Below are 20423 nucleotides of genomic sequence, written 5' to 3' on the forward strand. Positions count from 1 at the left end.
GCAGGTGTGCTTGTTCATGCATGAGCCGCGGGAGCCACATTTTGTCTTCTTGAAACGTATTATTAGATATTTACAGGGGACAATCGACTATGGCATACGGCTTACTCGGTCTAGTATCGCCTCGTTAGTCGCCTACTCTGATGCTGACTGGGCCGGGTGTCCTGATTCTCGCCGATCTACTAGCGGGTATTGTGTTTTCCTTGGTGACAATTTAATTTCATGGTCTTCAAAACGTCAACCTACTATCTCTCGTTCGAGTGCTGAGGCCGAGTATAGAGGTGTCGCCAATGCTGTTGCTGAAGCTACTTGGCTACGCAATCTATTGTTAGAATTGCATCTTCCATTACGACAGGCATCCGTTGTCTATTGTGACAACGTTTCTGCTGTCTACTTATCCGATAACCCTGTTCAACATCAGCGCACCAAGCATATCGAGATTGATATACACTTTGTTCGAGAGAAAGTTCGTATAGGTCACATCCGTGTACTACACGTGCCTTCCTCACTTCAGTATGCTGACATTTTCACCAAGGGGTTACCACGGGAGTTATTTCAGTCTTTTCGATCCAGTTTGAGCGTCCGTCCAAGTCCCGCTCAAACTGCGGGGGAGTCTTAGCCGATAATATTTATATTATTATTATTAGTTAATCATTATCTATTATTAGTTAATCATTATCTATTCCTAGAAGTTGTATCATAGTTGATTTATGTTTCCTAGTTATTAGGAGTTGTTTTATGTAATCCTTTACCCTATTTAAAGGGATCTTGATTATTCAATGAAACAATGAATTATTCAATACCATAAACACTTTTAGTGACTTTGCTTTCGAGCGGGCCTAGTGCTTTCAACCATCATGAAGGGTTACCAATCTAATCATGCACCAACATCTCTATCCCCACCACCAAAGAAACCACATACGATAGAATATCATTGAGAGCGGGAAACATAGACGGATGGGTGTGGAAATAAAAGGCAAAAAAAAATGTTTCAGATATACGAACCACTTGGTGACCAAGTGTAGCAACTGATAACAATCACTAAAGAATAGCGTACAACTGATTAAGCACAAACGAAAATTAACAGTAATACACCTTCCTATAATTGTGCCCTGCTTGCGGTGCGCGCATATAATGTATATATGTGTGAACCCTCGGGTGGGCAAAAGTAAAATTGCACTAATTTTGACGTTATTTTACTAATCTCGTGAAAATAACGTTAAAAGTGATGGAAGGTTAATCAGGCATCATGTGGTGGCGTTGATAGCCGAAAGACAAGGGTACATGCACCAATCAGCCAGCGTCCCGATGATTGAGTGCTATGTGCCTTATGTCCAAGGCTTGATGCAAAACTAGTATAGAGCCGGGGGTCTCACCGGAAGCAGCCTCCCTATCCCCATGGGGTAGAGGTAAGGCTGTCTACATCTTACCCTCCTCAGACCCTACCATAGCCTTGCTATTGGTGGGATATACTGAGTACGATGATGATGATGATGATGACACCTTCCTATAATTGCTTGAATTGTCTGTACATTTTATTATGAGTGAACTTCAAGTGTTGTAATTAGTAGAATGAGTCTTAAATCTTAACTCTTGAGGTTTAAAAACCCATGGGCAAAAAATGGATTCATTAAAACGAGTCGGTCAAAACGCACCAGAAATTCAGATCTCTGAAATAGTATAGACCACCCACACAATATATACATGCAGCTTGGGGATGTTTCAGAATGGTCCTCAAATTTCATGAACTGAGACATTTGTGTGCCTGCCAAATGGGCATAGCAGATAAGTGCACCTGCATACGATAAAAGAGAAAACGGTTACTACGATCAAGTAGTCAAAACAGGTTGACTTGAGTTGACCTTTGATGAATTTATAGATGTACCACATATATTTGTACACCTGCTAAAAATAATACTTGGTGAAAGATGATTGATCTTTTTGGACTATATTTATTATAGAGTTGACCTGCTAAAGATAAATCTATATTACTTGGTGAAAGATGAATTGATCACCTGCTAAAACTAATTAAAATTCAACAGATGCTATTTATTATCAACAAGGGCTTGTTTCTTTTCAATGTAATGTTGGCAATTAACCATATGGACATTTTACTTAACATTTAACAATGCAAGGGACCATACAATAAGGATTTTGGTTAACATTATCGTAGTTGTACAAACTCGTTGGTTATTACTAAACTCGGGTTGAGCTTGCAACGCTATCTGGGTAGTTAAATCAAAATTCTTTTTTATCTCCAAGATAGTCTCAAATTCTCAATCCTTTTTATTTGACCCGGTAAAAGTCAAACACACTCAAAATCTACTCTTCTTAAGGTAATTGGGTCAAAATTCTTGAAACATACCAAAAAATTAGGGTATTCAGCACGTTCTCTTCACCAAGATCTCTCAATCTAGCACATTGCAATGCTAATTCAGCAAACCGTAGGTTTTCATCTTGAGACCAATCGGGCCCACATCACTCGTTTTTCCAAGGAACTTTTGATCTAGAAGAATGTTACCGGGCTTTAGGTCACAGTGAGAAATAACAAATTAACGAACCGCATTACAACCAACTACACCCACGAACTTTTCTAATTCCCATTTCGCTCATCTGATTCCTTACACGGTTAACATCAGCCCACTGATTCGAAGCTGCATAGATATCAGATAACAACACATAATTAGCAGCATTTAGAGGCTCAATCTTAAAAAGCCGACCCGCAACCTCTTCACCTAATGCCACATCACTATGTATCCTACAAGCAAAAAGAAGAGCACCCCAAGCACCAGCATGCGGTTTCATAGGCATGTCTTTAAGAACATTATACGCCTCGTTTAACCTTCCCGCACGGCCAAGAAGATTCACTTTACACGCATAGTGATCTATAGAAGGTTTTAAAGAGTACTCATTCACCATAATATCAAAAAAGTGGCAACCTTCATCAACAAGTTCAGCATGACTACACGCACTTAGGATGATCGTGAACGCCACATAATCAGGGGTCAACCCTTCTGATAACATTTTGTGAAAAAGGTCAACAGCCCGGTCAGCACGACCGTGAACCGACAGTCCTTGTATCATTGAACAATAAGATACTAAGTCACGTGAAGGCAGTTTTTCAAACAACGTTGTCGCACGCTCCAAATTCCCACATTTTGCATGCATGTCAATCAGTGCAGCCGTCACGTGAGTTTGACCAAGGTCAACTGAACTTTGACTCAAATAAGAATCAACACGGTTAGCCAATTCCCAGTCTCCAGTGTGTGAACACGCAGACATTAAGCTCACCATTGCATACTCATCCGGCATAATATTCTTAGCAACCATGTCATTGAACACTTTAACCGCCTCTTTAGGCTGACTATTTTGCGCATAACCAGATATCAAAGCAGACCACGAAACAACATCTTTCTCAGGCGATTGATCAAACAAAGCCCGTGCAGACGCCATGTCACCCGACTTCGCATACCCATCAATCATCGTATCAAACGAAACCATATTCTTATCCGGCATTTCATCAAACAACTTCTTCGCACATCCCATATCCCCCGACTTCACAAGCCCATTAATCATCACATTCCACGAAACCGCATTCCTCTCCGGCATTTCATCAAACAACTTCTTCGCCTCCAAATAATCCCCATTACTCGAATACCCGACAACCATAGAAGTCCAAGTAACCTCATTTCTCACAGGCATTTCATCGAACACCTTCCGTGCATTCCCAATCTTCCCACATTTCCCATAAAAATCAACCAAACTCGACCCGACAAACACGTCGGATACCGTCCCATACTTAACCACCAACCCATGAACAACCTGTCCTTGTTTCAACGCCAACACACCACCACAAGCTTTCAAAACCAAAGGAAACGTGTATTTATCAGGACCCACATAACAACTCTGTTTCATTCGTTTAAAAAAATTAAAACTTTGTGTAAAAGACGAGTGTGTGCAGTGGGCTTTCATAAGGGCATTCCAGACATAAACATTGGGTTGCAAAACCCGGTCGAAAACACTCGAAGCATACGCAATTTGATTAGGGTAAATTGAGTTACAAATAGAGATGAATTCGCTTACGAGAACATGGTCTTGTTCGGAGCCTTTGCGGATAATTAAGGCGTGAAATTGTTCTAGGGTTTTAAGGGTTTTACAGAGTTTTAAGAGAACCCATGTTGATGGAGATGAAGGTGATGGACCCACCATGGTGGTTTTGGTAATTAATTGAATGTAGGAGTTTATGAAGTGAAGTAAAGGAGTAGTATATAGTAAAGTTGATTGAATTGAATTGACTTGACTTGAATTGAATTGAATTTGATTTAGGTTACTACTGTAATAAAAGATATAATGAGTAGAGGAAGAAGACGTGGTAAAATAATTGGGTTTGTTTTTATTATGGGCCGATATGTGTTTATGGGTTAGGTCTAGTTTGTAATTAGTTTCCTAATAGTTAACTGTTATACTGTTATGTCTGGGCTAGAGGTGCACAACATAACCGGTTAACCGGTTTCTAATCGATTTTGTAACCGGTCCAATCCTAACCGATTACTAACCGATCATAACCGCCGGTTAGTAACCGGTTTGTATTTCTGATTTCAAAACCGGTTATAAACCGGTTAACCGAACCGGTTAACCGATATTTTTAACTATTATTTAATAAAAAACCGGTTATTAACCGGTTAACCGGTCCGGCCTAACCGGCCAAAACCGCTTCTGCAGATGGTCAAAACCGGTTACTAATCTAACCGATTAACCGGTCTAACCGGTTAGGGTATTTAAAAAAAACGGTTAACCGTTTTGTTCACCTCTGGTCTGGGCCGAAAAACCGATGTTCTTGTTATTGTTAACAAGGTCCAGTAGAAAAATAAAAAGGTTGGAACTTGGAAGTAGAGAGGTGCACAAAACAGGTTTTTCAAATACCCGGTTTTGGGTATGATCATGTATTGAAAAATCAGGTATTGGCAATACCCGGGTAGGGTTCAGGTCCGGGTATTGTTTTCAAAAACCATACCCCATGCATCGGGTTCGGGTCGGGTATGAAACCGGGTATTTGAATACCCTATTTTTGGGTATTGAAGAAAAACCCTACTTTCGGGTTTTTTTTTCGAGCCTTTTTCCAGGTATTTTTCGGGTATAAATTTGAGTTGAATACCCTTTTTTTTTAAAGAATTGCACTTTTCCGGAGTATTTTCGGGGAAATTTTGGGTAATTGAAAAACCTAGTTCCGGGTATAGAACCGGTTCCGGTTTTCGGGTATTACCGGGAATAAATCGGGTCCGGTTCGGGGTACGGGTTTTGGTACTAAAAAGCATATTCTATCCGTACCTTACAGGTAGGGGTACGAGTTCGGGTATAAAAACCCAGGTATAAAAAAACCGGTTCTGGGTATTTTTTTCGGGTACGATTCCGGGTTCGGGTTTTTTGTGCAAGTTTGAAGTAGTCACAATAGACAAGTGAAGCAAGAATTGTTAAATTGTATTATTAAATTTAACTAGAGGTGGACAAACCGGGTTTTTTCAGGAACCGGTTTCGAGTATGGTCGTGTTTTTAACCAGGTTTTGGTTAGGTTGGGTCGGGTCAGGGTTTTGACGGGTAGAAGTGGAACGGGTTCCGATGGGTCCGGTATGGTTACGGAACGGGTTATGGCTTTTCTAAGAAACTAAAACCTAGTTTGTACCCTTTGGTCGGGTTCAAAACCAAGTTTTACGCATACATCTAATTTAAGAGTTTTAAAATTATCACTTTAAAGAAAACGTAGTATTGATTATGTTGCACAAATGAGTGAAGCTGCAAGCCTTCGATTAACATTAGTGCTAGGGGGTGTTTGGCCTAGCTTTTATTTTTTGGCTTATGCTTATATCCTTACACAAATAAGCTTATTCAAATAAGCTAAAAAAACCTTCTTCAAACAAGCCTACATAATCTAATAAGCTTAAGCTTAAAAAGCTAAACCAAAAACCAAATTAAGCTTATTTTGTAAAAAAAAACTATAAGTTTTGATAAAAAAAGCTAGGCCAAACACTGCATAGCCCTTTCTTTTGGCTTTTATGCGGGAGCCTTACGCATCTGGTATGTTTTTTCTTTACTTTGTTATGTTTTAGTTATTTTACAGTGCAAGTTTTAGTCCATGGTTGAATGCCTGATGTGTACATAATGAGTATTAACGACCGAGTTTAGTTCATTTGATACTACAAACTCATGGAACACATTTTGTTAGATCTAGTATTTAAAGCATATGAGTCATACATAGTACGGTACTATGGTACTACGGTGGTCACATGTTTTGTCTGTTTAAAAGTAGTTATAATAAATTGTTACTATGCCACAGTAGGCTAAATTTGATTAGTGAGACAGATTAAATAGATGGGCAACCAGCAATAATGGAAAAGATGATGATTGTTAATTTTTTTTTTTCATAAAACGAGGGGTTATTCAGATTCGGATATCCGAAGTTTTAGATGTGTGAAAATTTCAGACATCCGTCAATTCATATATCCCGGACATTTTGGGTTTGGAATTTCGGATAATTAGGATTCGATTTTGAGTTTAGATTTTTCTCGCACTATTACATAAACCGCATATTTACTAAACTTCATATAAAAACTAAGCTTAATTCGAATTTCATGTATTCAATGTCATCTTAAAGATACACATCTCTGATTTATTTTGTTCACAAAAGCGGCCTATCGGAGAGGTAGATAAAGCGGGAATTCAAGAGATTCGATTTTGGACTTTTTTAGATGTGTTATTTACATGTCGTTACTCACACTAATTTTATTGAATTTAATCTAATCAAGCCTTATACCTTTATTACTCTAGCAAGATCATCATAACACGAAAATTGTTACGAGCAATATTAGTTCAAGCTTTTAACAAACTATTTTCAAGTAAGTAATGATTCCCTTCTTGGGTTAACAACACTATTTCATTGTTATATAGCCGCCATATAGGTGGAATAACTTTTGGCTTTGTCAAAAGCATAATAAAATCTGTACTTTTTAGTGCCTAAGGATTAATATGGTTAGATTCGGAACCTTGAAGGATCAGAAACGAAAATAAAAGGAATTTGGTGGTCCCCCCTGTTTCACTTTTCGGAAAGGCATGAAATCGGCTACATAGTACAGTCACGTGGACCAATAAAACCCACCAATTATTATGTCTACGTGGATTATCAAGAGCATCAACTTTATTTATTTTGAAGAGTCATGTAACGCAATTATTCAAGAAAATTGCCCCGACCCCTTAAGTCCACGAAGAATTTCATTTTATATATTTGACTAGAATATGGTGTCTATTTTCTTTTATAAATTTTTTTTGCTGATTATGAAGATCTTTTTATATATTAACTTGTTATTTATAGAAAATTACCAAACTAGTTAAGTTGACCAACTTTTTTTTTACTAAAATAACCCTTGAGCAAAAAATAAAACCCTAACTGCCGGGTAAGCCCTAAAAAATATCGGCTAAACTTTCTAACCGTCGACTAAACACTAAAATAAAAGCCCATAGCTTCCGTCTAAGGCTCTGAGCCCTAATTTCTAGTGTCTGGTTTATAACTTTTTTTAGGCACTATATTATAGTAAATTTTCGTTTTATTAATCAGTTATGGCTAACTCAACCATTTTGGAGTCTAAAAAAGGTTGTAAATCATTTTTTTTTCTCATAAACGAAAACATATATTTATTGTTTACTACTACAACATATGAAATATGCTAACAAACGTTCTATACACATTTCTAAACGACGTAAAGTCACATCCAACATAAAATAAGCTAATCGGAGATTTAAATTATTATTTTTCTACTACCGAATTATATCTATTTGTTACTTTAACCAGATGATACACCACAAAAAAAAACCAATTTACTAGTAAACGAAAAAATAGATACCCTAAGTTTTTCAATCAACTTTTATAGGCTTTGCATGACTTACTTTTAATCCATTTGAATTATAAAATACTTCTGAAACTAACGATATCAACTTTAGGATTTAAATCCTTCACATATGATAGATGAAAAATACCTTACTACTACACTGTTTTCGTCTCATGAGACAATTGATTTATCAAATGATAATAACATAATTTGTGAATCTTTTAGGGTTTAAGCACTATATTTTTATTTTTAAAAACCATTAATTAAAAATTTAAAACGGAGAAAACTTATAAGCCAACCAGCCAGCCCAGGACCAAAAATGTAGTCCTTGATGAACACGTAACCACATCACCAACCACACCCTCGTGCTTCACACGTGCGTGTCACATGTTATTTTAACAGCCGTCGATCTTCCATATTAAAACCAATCTAACGGACCACACAACCCAATAACTCATCTATACACCCCACCGCCATTACCAAAATATTATTATTACTCTCACTATGCGCCGGGAAATGGTGACACCTCCATAATAATATCCCATCCCGTCCGCCGCCTCTCTGTAATGCTCGCCGGCGTCATCTCCTCACGTCCTGCTCACTACACTCTACCGGCGCGTCACCGTCACATCCCGTCAGATGCCACTTTTCCGATCAAACTACTCCTCCCGGCGCCGGAGCTCACCGGCCTCCGGCGGTGTGTTAATTATCATTCTTCAACTATTGAGTTAAACTTCTCTGTTTCGGATATCTGGCATGCTATTCTGCCAACCGGAAATAATAACGGGAATAATAATATTCTCCGGCCGGCTGGTGAAGGCTCGTGGAACGTGGCGTGGGATGTGCGTCCGGCGCGGTGGCTGCACCGGCCCTATACGGCGTGGCTGCTGTTTGGAATCTGTGCTTGCTTGGCGGCGCCGCCGGTGGTGGAGATAAGCGGCGAGCCGACGGTGGAGATTGGCGGTACCGGCTCCGAGCCGGTTGGAGCTGATGATATCAAAATAAATTCCAATTGTATTAATAATAATTTTGCTGAAAGCTCATTAAATTATAGAATAACAGGTTTGTCATTCATTTTGATTTTAATTACGTTTAATTGCAATTATTGTTAATATGCTGTATGTAGGTTTGTAAACCTAATTTCATCAAATTTGGTTAGGTGGTGGTTGGGATTCCTTATTTTACCTGTGAAGTTAATAAGTTACACTTTACAAGTTACAAAAGTGTAACTTATGGAACTTTTCCTCTCGCAATATAAGCAATGCCAAACACCTTATTACTTTTCAAAAAGTTAATAAGTTATAAGTTGGTGAAAATAAGCAATCCCAAACACCCCTTAATAATAACATTTTTTTTTATTTTCTTTATTTAATAGAAGTAGTGTTGTAGAAGTCAGCCTAGGTGGCCATGTAGGCTCAGATTATGGTACTTATTAGTGTTGTAAAAATGGGTCAAAATTTGAGCTAGTCGTACAACTCGGACAAACTAGTCGAGTCGGATTTTTGCTGTTTTTCACGCATTTTTCACCGATTTTCGGGTTTTTTTAACAGAAATTTCGTTGATTTTTACATAGATTGCCTGGAAGATGGGAATTAAATGATTACTATGTTTATAATACTACATAATGAATATCAGTTTTTGAAATGATTTGGTTTTTGAACATGTATCCTTTTGATTATATTACTATTCACGCATTTTGTCATAAATATTAGTAATGAACTTATAATGTTTTGACATATATATAATTTTAGTGTCTTTATAATTTACCATGTTTGAGTAGTCCATGCCTAGCCGAATACTCGCAACTCTCTAGTTGACGGAGTTGGCAGCGCCTGGTGACTTTTGCAATTTGTTTTTTTTTTTACATTTAATGAGACATGAGTATATTTTTTAAAATATTATAAGCTTTGTAGGGGTTTCATCTGATGGAAGATGTTTGTTCAGAGCAATAGCTCATTTGGTATGCTTGAGAAATGGAGAAGAAGCCCCCGATGATAATAAACAAAGGGAACTTGCCGATGAATTAAGAGCTCAGGTAAATTTTTAGTTTTGACCTTTTTATATTAATCAGCATTCAAAATTCTCGTATCAAGATTTCAAAGTATGACACATGTTAGATTTGCAGGTTGTTAGTGAGCTTGTAAAGAGACGAAAAGAGATTGAATGGTATGTTTCTTTTCTCGATTTGTTGGCCATAATCGTTTCACTATGTCTTATTTTTTATTATAATTTTAAGGTTTATTGAGGATGATTTTGATTTGTATATCAAGATGATTGAAAAACCTTACATATGGGGTGGAGAACCCGAGTTATTAATGGCTTCTCATGTTCTCAAGTAAGTTTTCACACATTGTTTGCCACCTTTAGTTTCTTTTGCCCTATATGAGTTTGCATAAGTTTCGGTTCGTTTATAGGACCACAATATCAGTCTTCATGGTAGAGGAAACCACCAAAAAATTGTTGCACATTTCAACATATGGTAAAGAGTATGAAAAGGATGACGAGAGTCCAATTAAACTTCTGTTTCATGGGTATGGTCATTATGACATATTGGAAGATATATGATAAATCAATATACCATAAAGTTGTCATAACCGAAAAGCTAATCAGTAGAGAATGGTTTTGATGGAATGTGATTCCATGTGTAATAGATGATTCCATTCTGTTGAGTAACCAAACACCATTTTTTTCATTCCTACGTAATAAATCATTTCATTATCTCTGTCATTCCTGCATATCAAACGTTACCTAAGTGTTTCATCTTTGCTTAAAGCCTAGGTTCAAATCATCTCTTTGATGGTGCAAACATTGTTGTTGGTTTTGTCCTTTTTTTTTTTAACTTTGACTCTGAGTCTTTGACCAGTGCAAACATTGTATTTGATGGTGTAACATTTGTTTTTTTTTATTTTATTTTCTACTTTGTTATGTATGTTTTCGTATGTGTGAGAATCGTTGTCTTTCAATATTAACTTTGGTGCGGGCCGGATGGCTATGTTGTTAAGTGAAACTGACAGAATTCGATCACTCGATTTTGTTTCAGTTTCGATATCGTAAAGAACGTAATAAAAAAGCGATTGTATTCCAATTTTGTTTTGTTTTTATCCTAATGTATTAGTTTCGGTGTCGTAACGAACATGACGCGGACCGACTAAATTGGCGTAGACTCACCACATGGCCAGATCGAAAAAGCTCAGGTTTTACCAACGTCCGTATTTTAGTGACCGACGTCACCCCTTTGGTCCACCTCATTTTTTATATTGTTTTTTTTTTCTTATTTTTGGTTTTAGTTCCGATACCATAACTCACGTAATCAAAATTAACCGAATTCGTGTCGACTTACCGTCTCAAAAAAGAGACCGACAGCACATGAGTTATACTACCACCTGAGTTTTACCAATCCGCTCCAACGCAAACACTAGGTAATACACTAGTTTTTATTAAATTGACGTTGTGTTTGTTTAGTCTAGTGATGTTTAAAAAAAAGGAACCGAAAGGCTTATAACCTACTAGTATCAGCGTGTATGTTTAAGGGATAACATTATACCAAGATAAAGAAAATAGTTGGTCCCAAAAAAGACAAAACAATCATTATTGAGTGGATCCAAATTGTATCCAATGATATCTCTTGGATAGCGACGTATAATGGTCCCCCGAGGACCATTGTCGGTATAGCACATGTAGATGTGACTTGTACAAATATAAATTGAACATTTGCAACAAAAGCTAGTAAGAGAATTCCCTTTACGCCAAAACCATGTTCCTTGCTCTCCAGCCTTACTCTTTCAACGTTCTCGTCACAATCCTATACTTTCGATAAATCTCATTTTATCCAACAGGCTGATATTTGTTTTAACATCGGAGCCATCTGGTGTCAGAATCCTTTTTTTTTTATTTAAGAGAGAGTTTAATACGAGAGTAGTAACATCTATGGCGGAAATCAGTAACAGGAGAGGATACACCGGTGGAAGAAGAGGATGAAATCGAAAGCGTAGACGAAGTTAGGGAAGATATGGGATGTGATTTTCTCGTAATTAATAAAAATTTCCTATTGAAAATGAAGGCGCAACAGGAAAAGGAAGCAAGGATGAAGACGTTGTAAGCGAATTTGTTGAGAACGCCAGTATATATATGCTAGCAGGATCACTATAGTAAGTAAGAATGTTGGCTCATCTCAATCAAAACCTTTGAATATGTTTGTATCCAGTTAGGTTTAGGGTTTATAGTTTGGATATTCTTGGTTTGTCAAAATTAGGTTTTGTGAAACGACAAATTGAACTAGTCAGGTTGGTTGGATCAGCTAAAGTCGTCAAAATGGTTCAGTTTAATTAGTGTATATTATAGATTTAACATAATGCATGTGTGTATGTAGCTTAATGTTACTGATTAGTGGTGATGTTAGAAGATGATATAATTCATATGGGTTTGGAGTTTGGAGGGTTGTGTTGCTAAGTGGGCCACAAGTTAGGTTAGGTGATGATCCTTTTGGTCGGTCATGGTATATGCTCTTGTAATCTTGTTAGATGCTCTATAAAGTAACCCCAAATTTGACACAAAATGAGTTTTGAAAAATCGCTTTTAGAAAAAGTTTATTTATTTATTTGTATGAAAAAACATGTGTAACTATTTGTAAGAAGGTATTGATAAAACAATCATTGTTGTTTGAATGATTTGGTTTAATACGATTTTAATTTGTTAGATTCTGTTCGGGTACGGTTTTTGCAATCTAGATTTGTAATTGTAGCATTTAAACAATTTAATGGATAAAATACAATAACTTGACATTAAAATTTATTAAATAGTTGAATTCTCTTCCCAAATATGGTGGTTTTGTTTTGATTGGGTATCGATCATTACGTTACGATAATTCGGCATAATCAAAACAAAACTCCAAAGTAGCATAGTTGTGATACACTCAAAATGATAACGACACGTGTTTTACATCGATCGAAACCATCAAAACAAATACCAATGTTCATATCGGATATTGGTTCAGTTTGTTACAAAATTAATGCCAGAACATAGAGAAAAGTGTCTTTTGTAGCCAAACTAAAACACACTTTTGTATTTAGTTTTCTCAGAAGGAAAAAGAAAAAGAAAAAGAAAAAAAAAGAGAGCTAAACGTAAAGTATATACATTTTGTTTCAACTTATAAAAAACTTTAATAATTTAATTTTATTTATAAAAAGGGTCTTTTGTAGCCAAACTAAAACATAAAACTTATGTAGTTTTAAAAAAAGTTAATACTTTCAAAGACCTTTATGGTTAAATTAATGTTCCAATTTAATAAAGAAAAAGCGCACCTTTTGCGTACATTTTTATTTTATAAGGAATTAAGGAGCTATTAGTAAAATGCCATCTTCAAGGGCAAGATCCATCTAATAAGTGTATCAATAGTGTTTTCGTATTAATTGATTTGTTTAATCTTCAATTCTTCATTGAAATCCCGCTAAGAGGATAATATTTTTGAGTTGTCATGCAAATCAAAGAAATAACTAAGCAGAAAATATTAGTTAAACGACTCATGCGATATAAGAGATGAAATAAAGAACAATGTTCCTACAGTTCTACCTACTTGACTTGATCGATATAAGAGCGTAGTGTGAAAGAAGAAAAGAAAAATACATTTTTAGGATTTATCAAACTTAAGGGTGTTTGGGATTCCTTATTTTCATCAACTTATAAACTTTTTGAAAAGTTAATAAGGTAAATAAGGTGTTTGGCAAACCATAAGGCCTTATGAGTTTTAACTTATGGGCAAGACAAAATAAAAGGGTTTTGAAAAGTTAAGAATCTCTAACTTATTAACTTAATGAGTTTGATTTACCTATTACATCCTTCTAACCCTCAAAACCCATTACACTTCTTTTAAAAAGAGTGTCTTTTTTAGTCATTTTAGTTTTCTCCAACACATAAGCTAATCCAAACATTTTTTTTAAACTTCTTTTAAAAAATTCATAAGTTAATAAGGTCTTTTAACAAGAAGTCCTTTTTCACTTAAATAAGGAATCCCAAACACACCCTTAATCACAATATTAATAAACTTTCTTAAATCAAAAGAAAAAAAAAAGGAAAGAACTTAATATTTACCCCAAGCCTAGGTGACACTAAATATTTGTCCATTGCACTTGAAAAGATGTTGCTAGTTGCTTTAAAGAAAACTATTGAAGTATATTTGTATGCATTATTGGTTGTTGAGCCTAGTGATTTGTTATAAAAAAAAATAGAACCAAAAGGTTTTTTAGCTTACATGTATCACCTTGTGTATAGAATGTATTAATTATACATAGATAAAGACAAAAGGTGGTCCTCAAATAGGCATCTAACAATTATTATTATTAAGTGGACCCCCTTAAATCGTACCTACAATTATCTCTTGGATAGCGATATCGAATGGTCCATCCGGGGACCATTGTCAGTATAAAATATGTAGATGAATATATATTAACTAACATTTGCAACAAAGCTGATAAGGGAATTCCCTTTACAACATAATTGTGTTTCTTAGGGGCTGTTTGGCAAGTGCTGAACCAGTAAGAGGTCTGAATGATTAAGAGAGTCTGAGCCAGTAAGTGCTGAACCAGTAAGGGTGTGTTTGGCTAGACATCTGAATGAATGTGCAGAATGACTATTTTACTCCTCTTAACTATTTTGTGCTGAATGAAATATATCTGTATAGTCAGAGCTTGTAACATATTTTAAAAAATTTTGACATGAATTGTTTGTATAAAGGGTAATCCTTACAAAGAACAAAACTTGACCAAATAAACATAACGTCATTTATGAAAAATATATATATATATAACTAGTTTTTTCAGCCCGCTCGTTGCGCGGGCAATTTAGACTTTAGAAACAAAATTTAATTTGGATGTGTACTGAATTGTAACAGAGCTCTATTGTTGTAGAAGGCTAACATCTGCTATAGAAATTTACATCCCAAACTGTTAGCAAACCTCAAACATAGATACAAAGTCAATCTACTTGGTAACATTAGCTATTCAAAAACAACATGCATAGTAGACTTGGAATTAATTCCATGTAAAGAAACCAAAAAAAAAAAGTAGAAAAAACTATACAACATCTAAAAAGAACAGGTCCCTAATGTATTTTTAAGCAAGCTGTCCACATGATTGAGTACCATGCGCCCCCATTAACAAAATACCACCAACTCCGGTTAAGCTCGTGAATCTCAGCAACATATAACTTGACAACTCCAATATTTTGCAGCTAGCAAACAGCAAACAGATATTTGATTTTTTGAGCATTCACACTATCACAAACAAACAAAAAGTTACAATTTAAGCCTTACCACTCTCACAAACAAACAAAATATTACAAAATGAAAACATGTAAAGTCCATTTGCTACTTGCAAGTTGACCACTGAGAATAGAAAAAGGCATTGTCATCATCACAAACATATTGAACACCTTGTCTTTCTACTACCAATCTCATGCCATAATTCTATTTGCATACACGAAACAGAAAGACATCGGTGCTATAAATGCAAAAGCATATTATAAGACAACTGGTATTGGTCTCTTCTCTTCGCTGGATTAAAGAACCCTTGTTTCCACCAGTCAAAAACTTATTATAAGACATTCGAGGTCATAATTGTCACGTTGTATGGGTTTTTAATCACAAACTAAATACGCATATTACATTTACTTAAAACATGTAATTTTTGTTGGCTCAAGTGTCATAACTGCAGTGAATCAGTGATTCATGTATCTGAATTCTGAAACAAAATTATAAGCACTTGAATTGAATCTTGATTGATTCCAAAAAAAGAACAAAAAAGAGAGAGAATATACCTGAATGTCCCCGAACCTCAACTCGATTACGTGATGAGATCCATGAAGGAACTTGCAGCTCTATCGTGATGAGATGGAAATACACTTATTATATCAAAAAAACCCTGCATAGTGAACAAATCTAAACATATTAACCGGATAAATAAAGGCCAATTGTAAATTCGCACATTAAAACTAATAAACAATATACCTGAATGTCCCCGAATCTCAACTCGAGCCAATTGCAAACAAAAGTATGCATCAAATTTGAACACTCACAAATCAACAAATCAACACTAATTGCAAAATTTTTTTGCTGAATTTAATTAATTTTAAAAAGTAGGGCAAAACAATGAGCTAGGGTTTCAAAACAAACCGTTTTAATTTCTCAATACTCTGAATCAGACTCTGCTACCTTCTTTAACGCATTACCACCGCCTCCACGATTCTTCTTCGTCCATATCACAATCAATCAATATTTTTTGGCATAATCGAATTTAGTGGTTCAAGTGTAGATGAATCAGATCGATAGAAACAAAACTTACCGGAGCAGGTGAAGAGGAGAAGATGGCGAGCGTAATGAAGCCGCGAGAGAGAAGAGGGTAACTATAGAAATTTTCCATTCAGCGATATTTTTTCTCTGAATGGCTAAGAGCTTCATTCAGCCATTCAGATATGGCGTTGTGAGGAACCAAACATTCGTATGTCCGAGCGAATCAGACTTTTGTCCCATTCAGATCTCATCCAGACCTAAACAAACACACCCTTACTCTCCAACCTTACTCCCTCGACTAGATAAAGACAAAAGATGGTCCTGATATAGACATCTAACAATTATTATTAAGTGGACCCCCTCAAATCGTACATACAAAATTATCTCTTGGATAGCGATATGGTCAATCCGGGGACCATTGTCAGTATAAAATATGTAGATGAATATATATTAACATTTGCAACAAAGCTAATAAGGGAATTCCCTTTACAACATAATTGTGTTTCTTACTCTCCTACCTTACTCCCTCGACGTTATTATCCGAATCCTATACTTTCGATAAAGCTCATATTATCCAATACTTGCAATAGGCTAATATTTGCTTTAACATTGGTGTCACCCGGTATCAGAATCCAACTTTTTATTTAAGAGAGAGTTAAGTAGGAGAGTAGTGATAGCTGTGGCAGAAATAAGTAACCAATTAGGTGATGGTATACCTGTGGAAGAAGAGGAAGAAATAGAAACCGAAGACGAAATCAATAAAGAGTTCATGTTGAAAATGAAGGCTCAGCAATAAAAGGAAGCAATGATGAAAACGGTGTAAACGAATTTGTTCAAAACGTCGGTAGACCTTAGCAGGATTCAATTGGAAATGTTCAAATTGTAGAATAACAGGTTTGCCATCTCAAATTATTGGGTTTTGTTATTGGGTATATCAAATTGCAAACATCTGTTATATCTTTATAAAGCTGCTTTTATCAAATTTCGTTAATTGGTGAACATCTTTAGCCTCTTCACTTCAAAATTTCATTGTTTTAATTTTGTTTCTGCGATATACATGTCTACGGTGTAAACAAGCCAAACTCTCGTGAATAGTTTTTTAAGCTCGAGTTCAAGCTCAATCATTTCGAGCTTTGTTTCTAAAGCGTGAGCTTGGGAGTAGTTTTTCCGGCTCGAGCTTGGCTCTGGTTCGACTTGTTTATTACTTGTTAGCTGTTTTAGTTATGTTGATACTTATTGTTGTTACATTTAATTATAACTTTTGTAATAATATATATTTTACTTGTTTTTAACATAAAGTTGTATATAATAATTATTCTAAATTATATATTTATATATTAAATAAAACATTTATAAAAATAATAGGCTTGTTTAAGTTCGACCTCGACAGGTGAAGCTCAGAATCGTTTATTAAACTATCCTTTTTTAGGCTCGAGCCCGGGCTCAAGCTTGTTTAATCTTGGATCGGCTCGATTCGAGTTTTTAGTAAGCCGCTATCGAGTAGCTCACGAGTAGTTTGCCTCGTGTGTACCCCTAATGTGCTTGTTCTCCTACAATTAAGGAAACACGAGTCGATTTTAAATATCATAATTATGCAGGGTTTCAAATTTTTAATAGATGGAAGATGTTTATCGAGACCAATAATTCATTTGGTATGCTTGAGAAATGAAGAAGAAACTTCGGATGTGAAAAAAATAGAAAGAACTTGCTGATAAATCAAAAGCTCAAGTAAACACAACTTTGGCATTTTTGTTTAGTCATTATTCAAGAATTTTCATAAAGTTTTAAAGGTATCACACATGTTGATCATCTTTCAATGTGCAAGTTGTTGATGAGCTCGTAAAGAGACAAAAAGATATTGAATGGTAAGTTTGTTTTCTTGATTCATTTTTGTTGAAAAAGAAACAAAAATCTAATTGTTTACTGTCGTTGTTAATGTTTATCGAGAAAGATTTTGATATGTATATCAAAATGATGAAGAAACCTAATATATGGGGTGGAAATTCCAGAGTTATTAATGGCTTCTCATGTTCTCAAGTATGTTTTTTTGCACATTGTTTACAACCTTTAGTTTCATTTACGCTATGTGAGTTTGCACTAATTCGGCCCGGTTTTAGGACCACAATATCAGTCTTCATGCTAGAGAAAAGCACCCAAAAACCATTGCACAACTCAACATATGGTAAAAGAGTATGAAAATGATGACAATAATTCATTGAAGTTCTATTATGGGTATGATCATTATGGCATATTGGAAAACATATGTTTTGGTGTAGATTCTCTTACATTCATCTTATGTCAACATTTTGACATTTACCGGTTCCAAGGCTAAAATAGTTAAATGATCACATTTGACTTTGAATAACCCACACACACAAACTCACACAACATAGAATTAACACACATAACATAGATTGAATATTGCATGTATTTGATAGACTTTGAAAACTTAATTGAATATAGTACATGATACAATCTCAAAAATAAAATATTGAAAATGGGAATATGAATACTCACCTCGAGGATGGTACGTTTATAATACGAACTCAATCAAATGTGATGTAAAAGTTGGATAATCCAAAAGTTATCCTAATTAATTGTATGACATAAGTATGAATAAAAATAATAACCTTCATATCAAATACCAAAACAGCCATGTGCTACCCAAAATCCATCTTGAACCAAGACTTATAAACTTAATTATATCGTTGGAATACATGATTATCTTGATTGCATAATTGTTTGCATTTATGAGTTAATTTTCACCTATGAAACTTGAATTACATCAACATGACCATCAATTAAATGCTTTTATACACCCATGAAATATGATCATTCATACCTGTCATATAACCATAAGTAGCGTGATTTAAGTCACAAGAAGTTTTAGATTACTTGGTTCAAGATAGTTTTTAAACAAAAGTTTTCTTGATCATGTTTAAACCTATTCTAAGACACTCACTCCACAACTCCTCTTCTCCAAGGTTCAAACCCTCCCGTCATCTATCTACAACTTAGGGATATAACCATTCATGAACAATCAAACCTTACTTCTTATACGTCCATCTTCGAGGAGAATCTTTAATTATCAGTGTTCTGGTATTAGTGAATAGCCTGTGATTAGGACTTAGTGATTTTCAGTATATAGATATTCGATTTTTTTTTTGTTTCTATCATTGTTGTTATTGTTATTATTATATTGGGAAAATTTCATAGAATACTAACCAGGTTTCTTCACACTACAGACTCAACATAAAGAACAATTGTTGTTGAACAACCAACTCATGAAACAGATGGAGGTAACATTTTTTATCTTAATGGATTTTGCCTTCTAATTTTTTTAAAGTATTGTAAAGAGTAATTCTTAGTTGTCCATAAGAGGGAGTATGGGACAATAGGTTCTAATTTTGTTTATTGTACTCATGTTAGTATTATATTATGATTTGGTTTAGAATTATAAAGTTCATATGTAGAAGAGCTTTTAGGTTTATGATTATCATCTTAAATAGGTTAGAGAGACATGATTTTCCAAGTTCTCAAAAAATTTTCTCTTCAAATTGACATTGCGGATTCTCGACTTATGCTCCCTAAACAGTAATCATATAACTGATGCCTACTCACTTTGGATAGCATCATTTAGATTCAAAATATATTTGCGCGGTTGTATTTTTAAACGAAATGGTTTCCTTAATTGTGCAACTTTTGCAGGAGCTAACCTGCGAAAAGGAGAGGAGACATGATCTAGAAGAAATAGTTAAAAACATCAGTATTGCCTTCGCGTCACGCCAGGAGTCTATGAAGTCGTTCATAGAGGACTTCAAATCTAAACTAGATCACTTGAAAGCTTAAAGTTGTCAAACTGAATAATTTGATCATGTTACTTATTTTAGGTTGTTTGCTAAGCATATTATTAAATATGTCCCTTTTTTGCCTTTTGAAGGCAATTTGTTGCCATTTTTTAATCTCTTTTTTATGCTAGTTTAAGCTTAAATGGTAACTCAAAAATAGACTTGTGCAAGTGAACACATTTTGAAGGATTCTTGCCTTTTATTATTAATTTTTATGAGACTTGTCTAGATTAAATCTTGTTTTGGGAATATAATGGTTCGAGCTTTGTTGACGAGGGAATCAATGGTTTAAGCCTTTAAGGTTTACGATGTTATCTTAATCGTAGGAGTGTTTATGGTTTGGTATAGTTCGGGTTTTGTGGACCCGAGAATTGATGGTTTAAGGTTTATGATGCTATTTTAATCATTGTATGTTTATGG

The 20423-nt window shown here is 35.1% G+C and overlaps 2 protein-coding genes across 2 annotated transcripts; one reads left to right on the forward strand and one right to left on the reverse strand.

Moving 5' to 3' along the window:
* Positions 1 to 1982: 1982 nt before the first annotated feature.
* On the reverse strand, positions 1983 to 4291 carry LOC143556823 (putative pentatricopeptide repeat-containing protein At5g37570). The gene is made up of 2 exons (XM_077046060.1): positions 2534 to 4291; positions 1983 to 2503 (listed from the first exon to the last, which is right to left on the reverse strand). The coding sequence occupies exon 1, from the start codon at positions 4204 to 4206 to the stop codon at positions 2563 to 2565; it is 1644 nt and encodes a 547-aa protein (XP_076902175.1). The 5' UTR covers positions 4207 to 4291; the 3' UTR covers positions 1983 to 2503; positions 2534 to 2562.
* Positions 4292 to 8211: 3920 nt separating this feature from the next.
* LOC143556824 (OVARIAN TUMOR DOMAIN-containing deubiquitinating enzyme 3-like) lies at positions 8212 to 10480 on the forward strand. Its single transcript, XM_077046061.1, has 5 exons — positions 8212 to 8936; positions 9788 to 9909; positions 10000 to 10040; positions 10111 to 10209; positions 10289 to 10480. The coding sequence occupies exons 1-5, from the start codon at positions 8441 to 8443 to the stop codon at positions 10437 to 10439; spliced, it is 909 nt and encodes a 302-aa protein (XP_076902176.1). The 5' UTR covers positions 8212 to 8440; the 3' UTR covers positions 10440 to 10480.
* The last annotated feature ends 9943 nt before the right edge of the window (positions 10481 to 20423 follow it).

This window comes from Bidens hawaiensis, unplaced genomic scaffold, assembly GCF_021521415.1.
Source record: "Bidens hawaiensis isolate Kalapana, Puna unplaced genomic scaffold, B.hawaiensis_p1.1 tig00018745_1, whole genome shotgun sequence".
In the NCBI taxonomy this organism is placed as follows: domain Eukaryota; kingdom Viridiplantae; phylum Streptophyta; class Magnoliopsida; order Asterales; family Asteraceae; genus Bidens; species Bidens hawaiensis.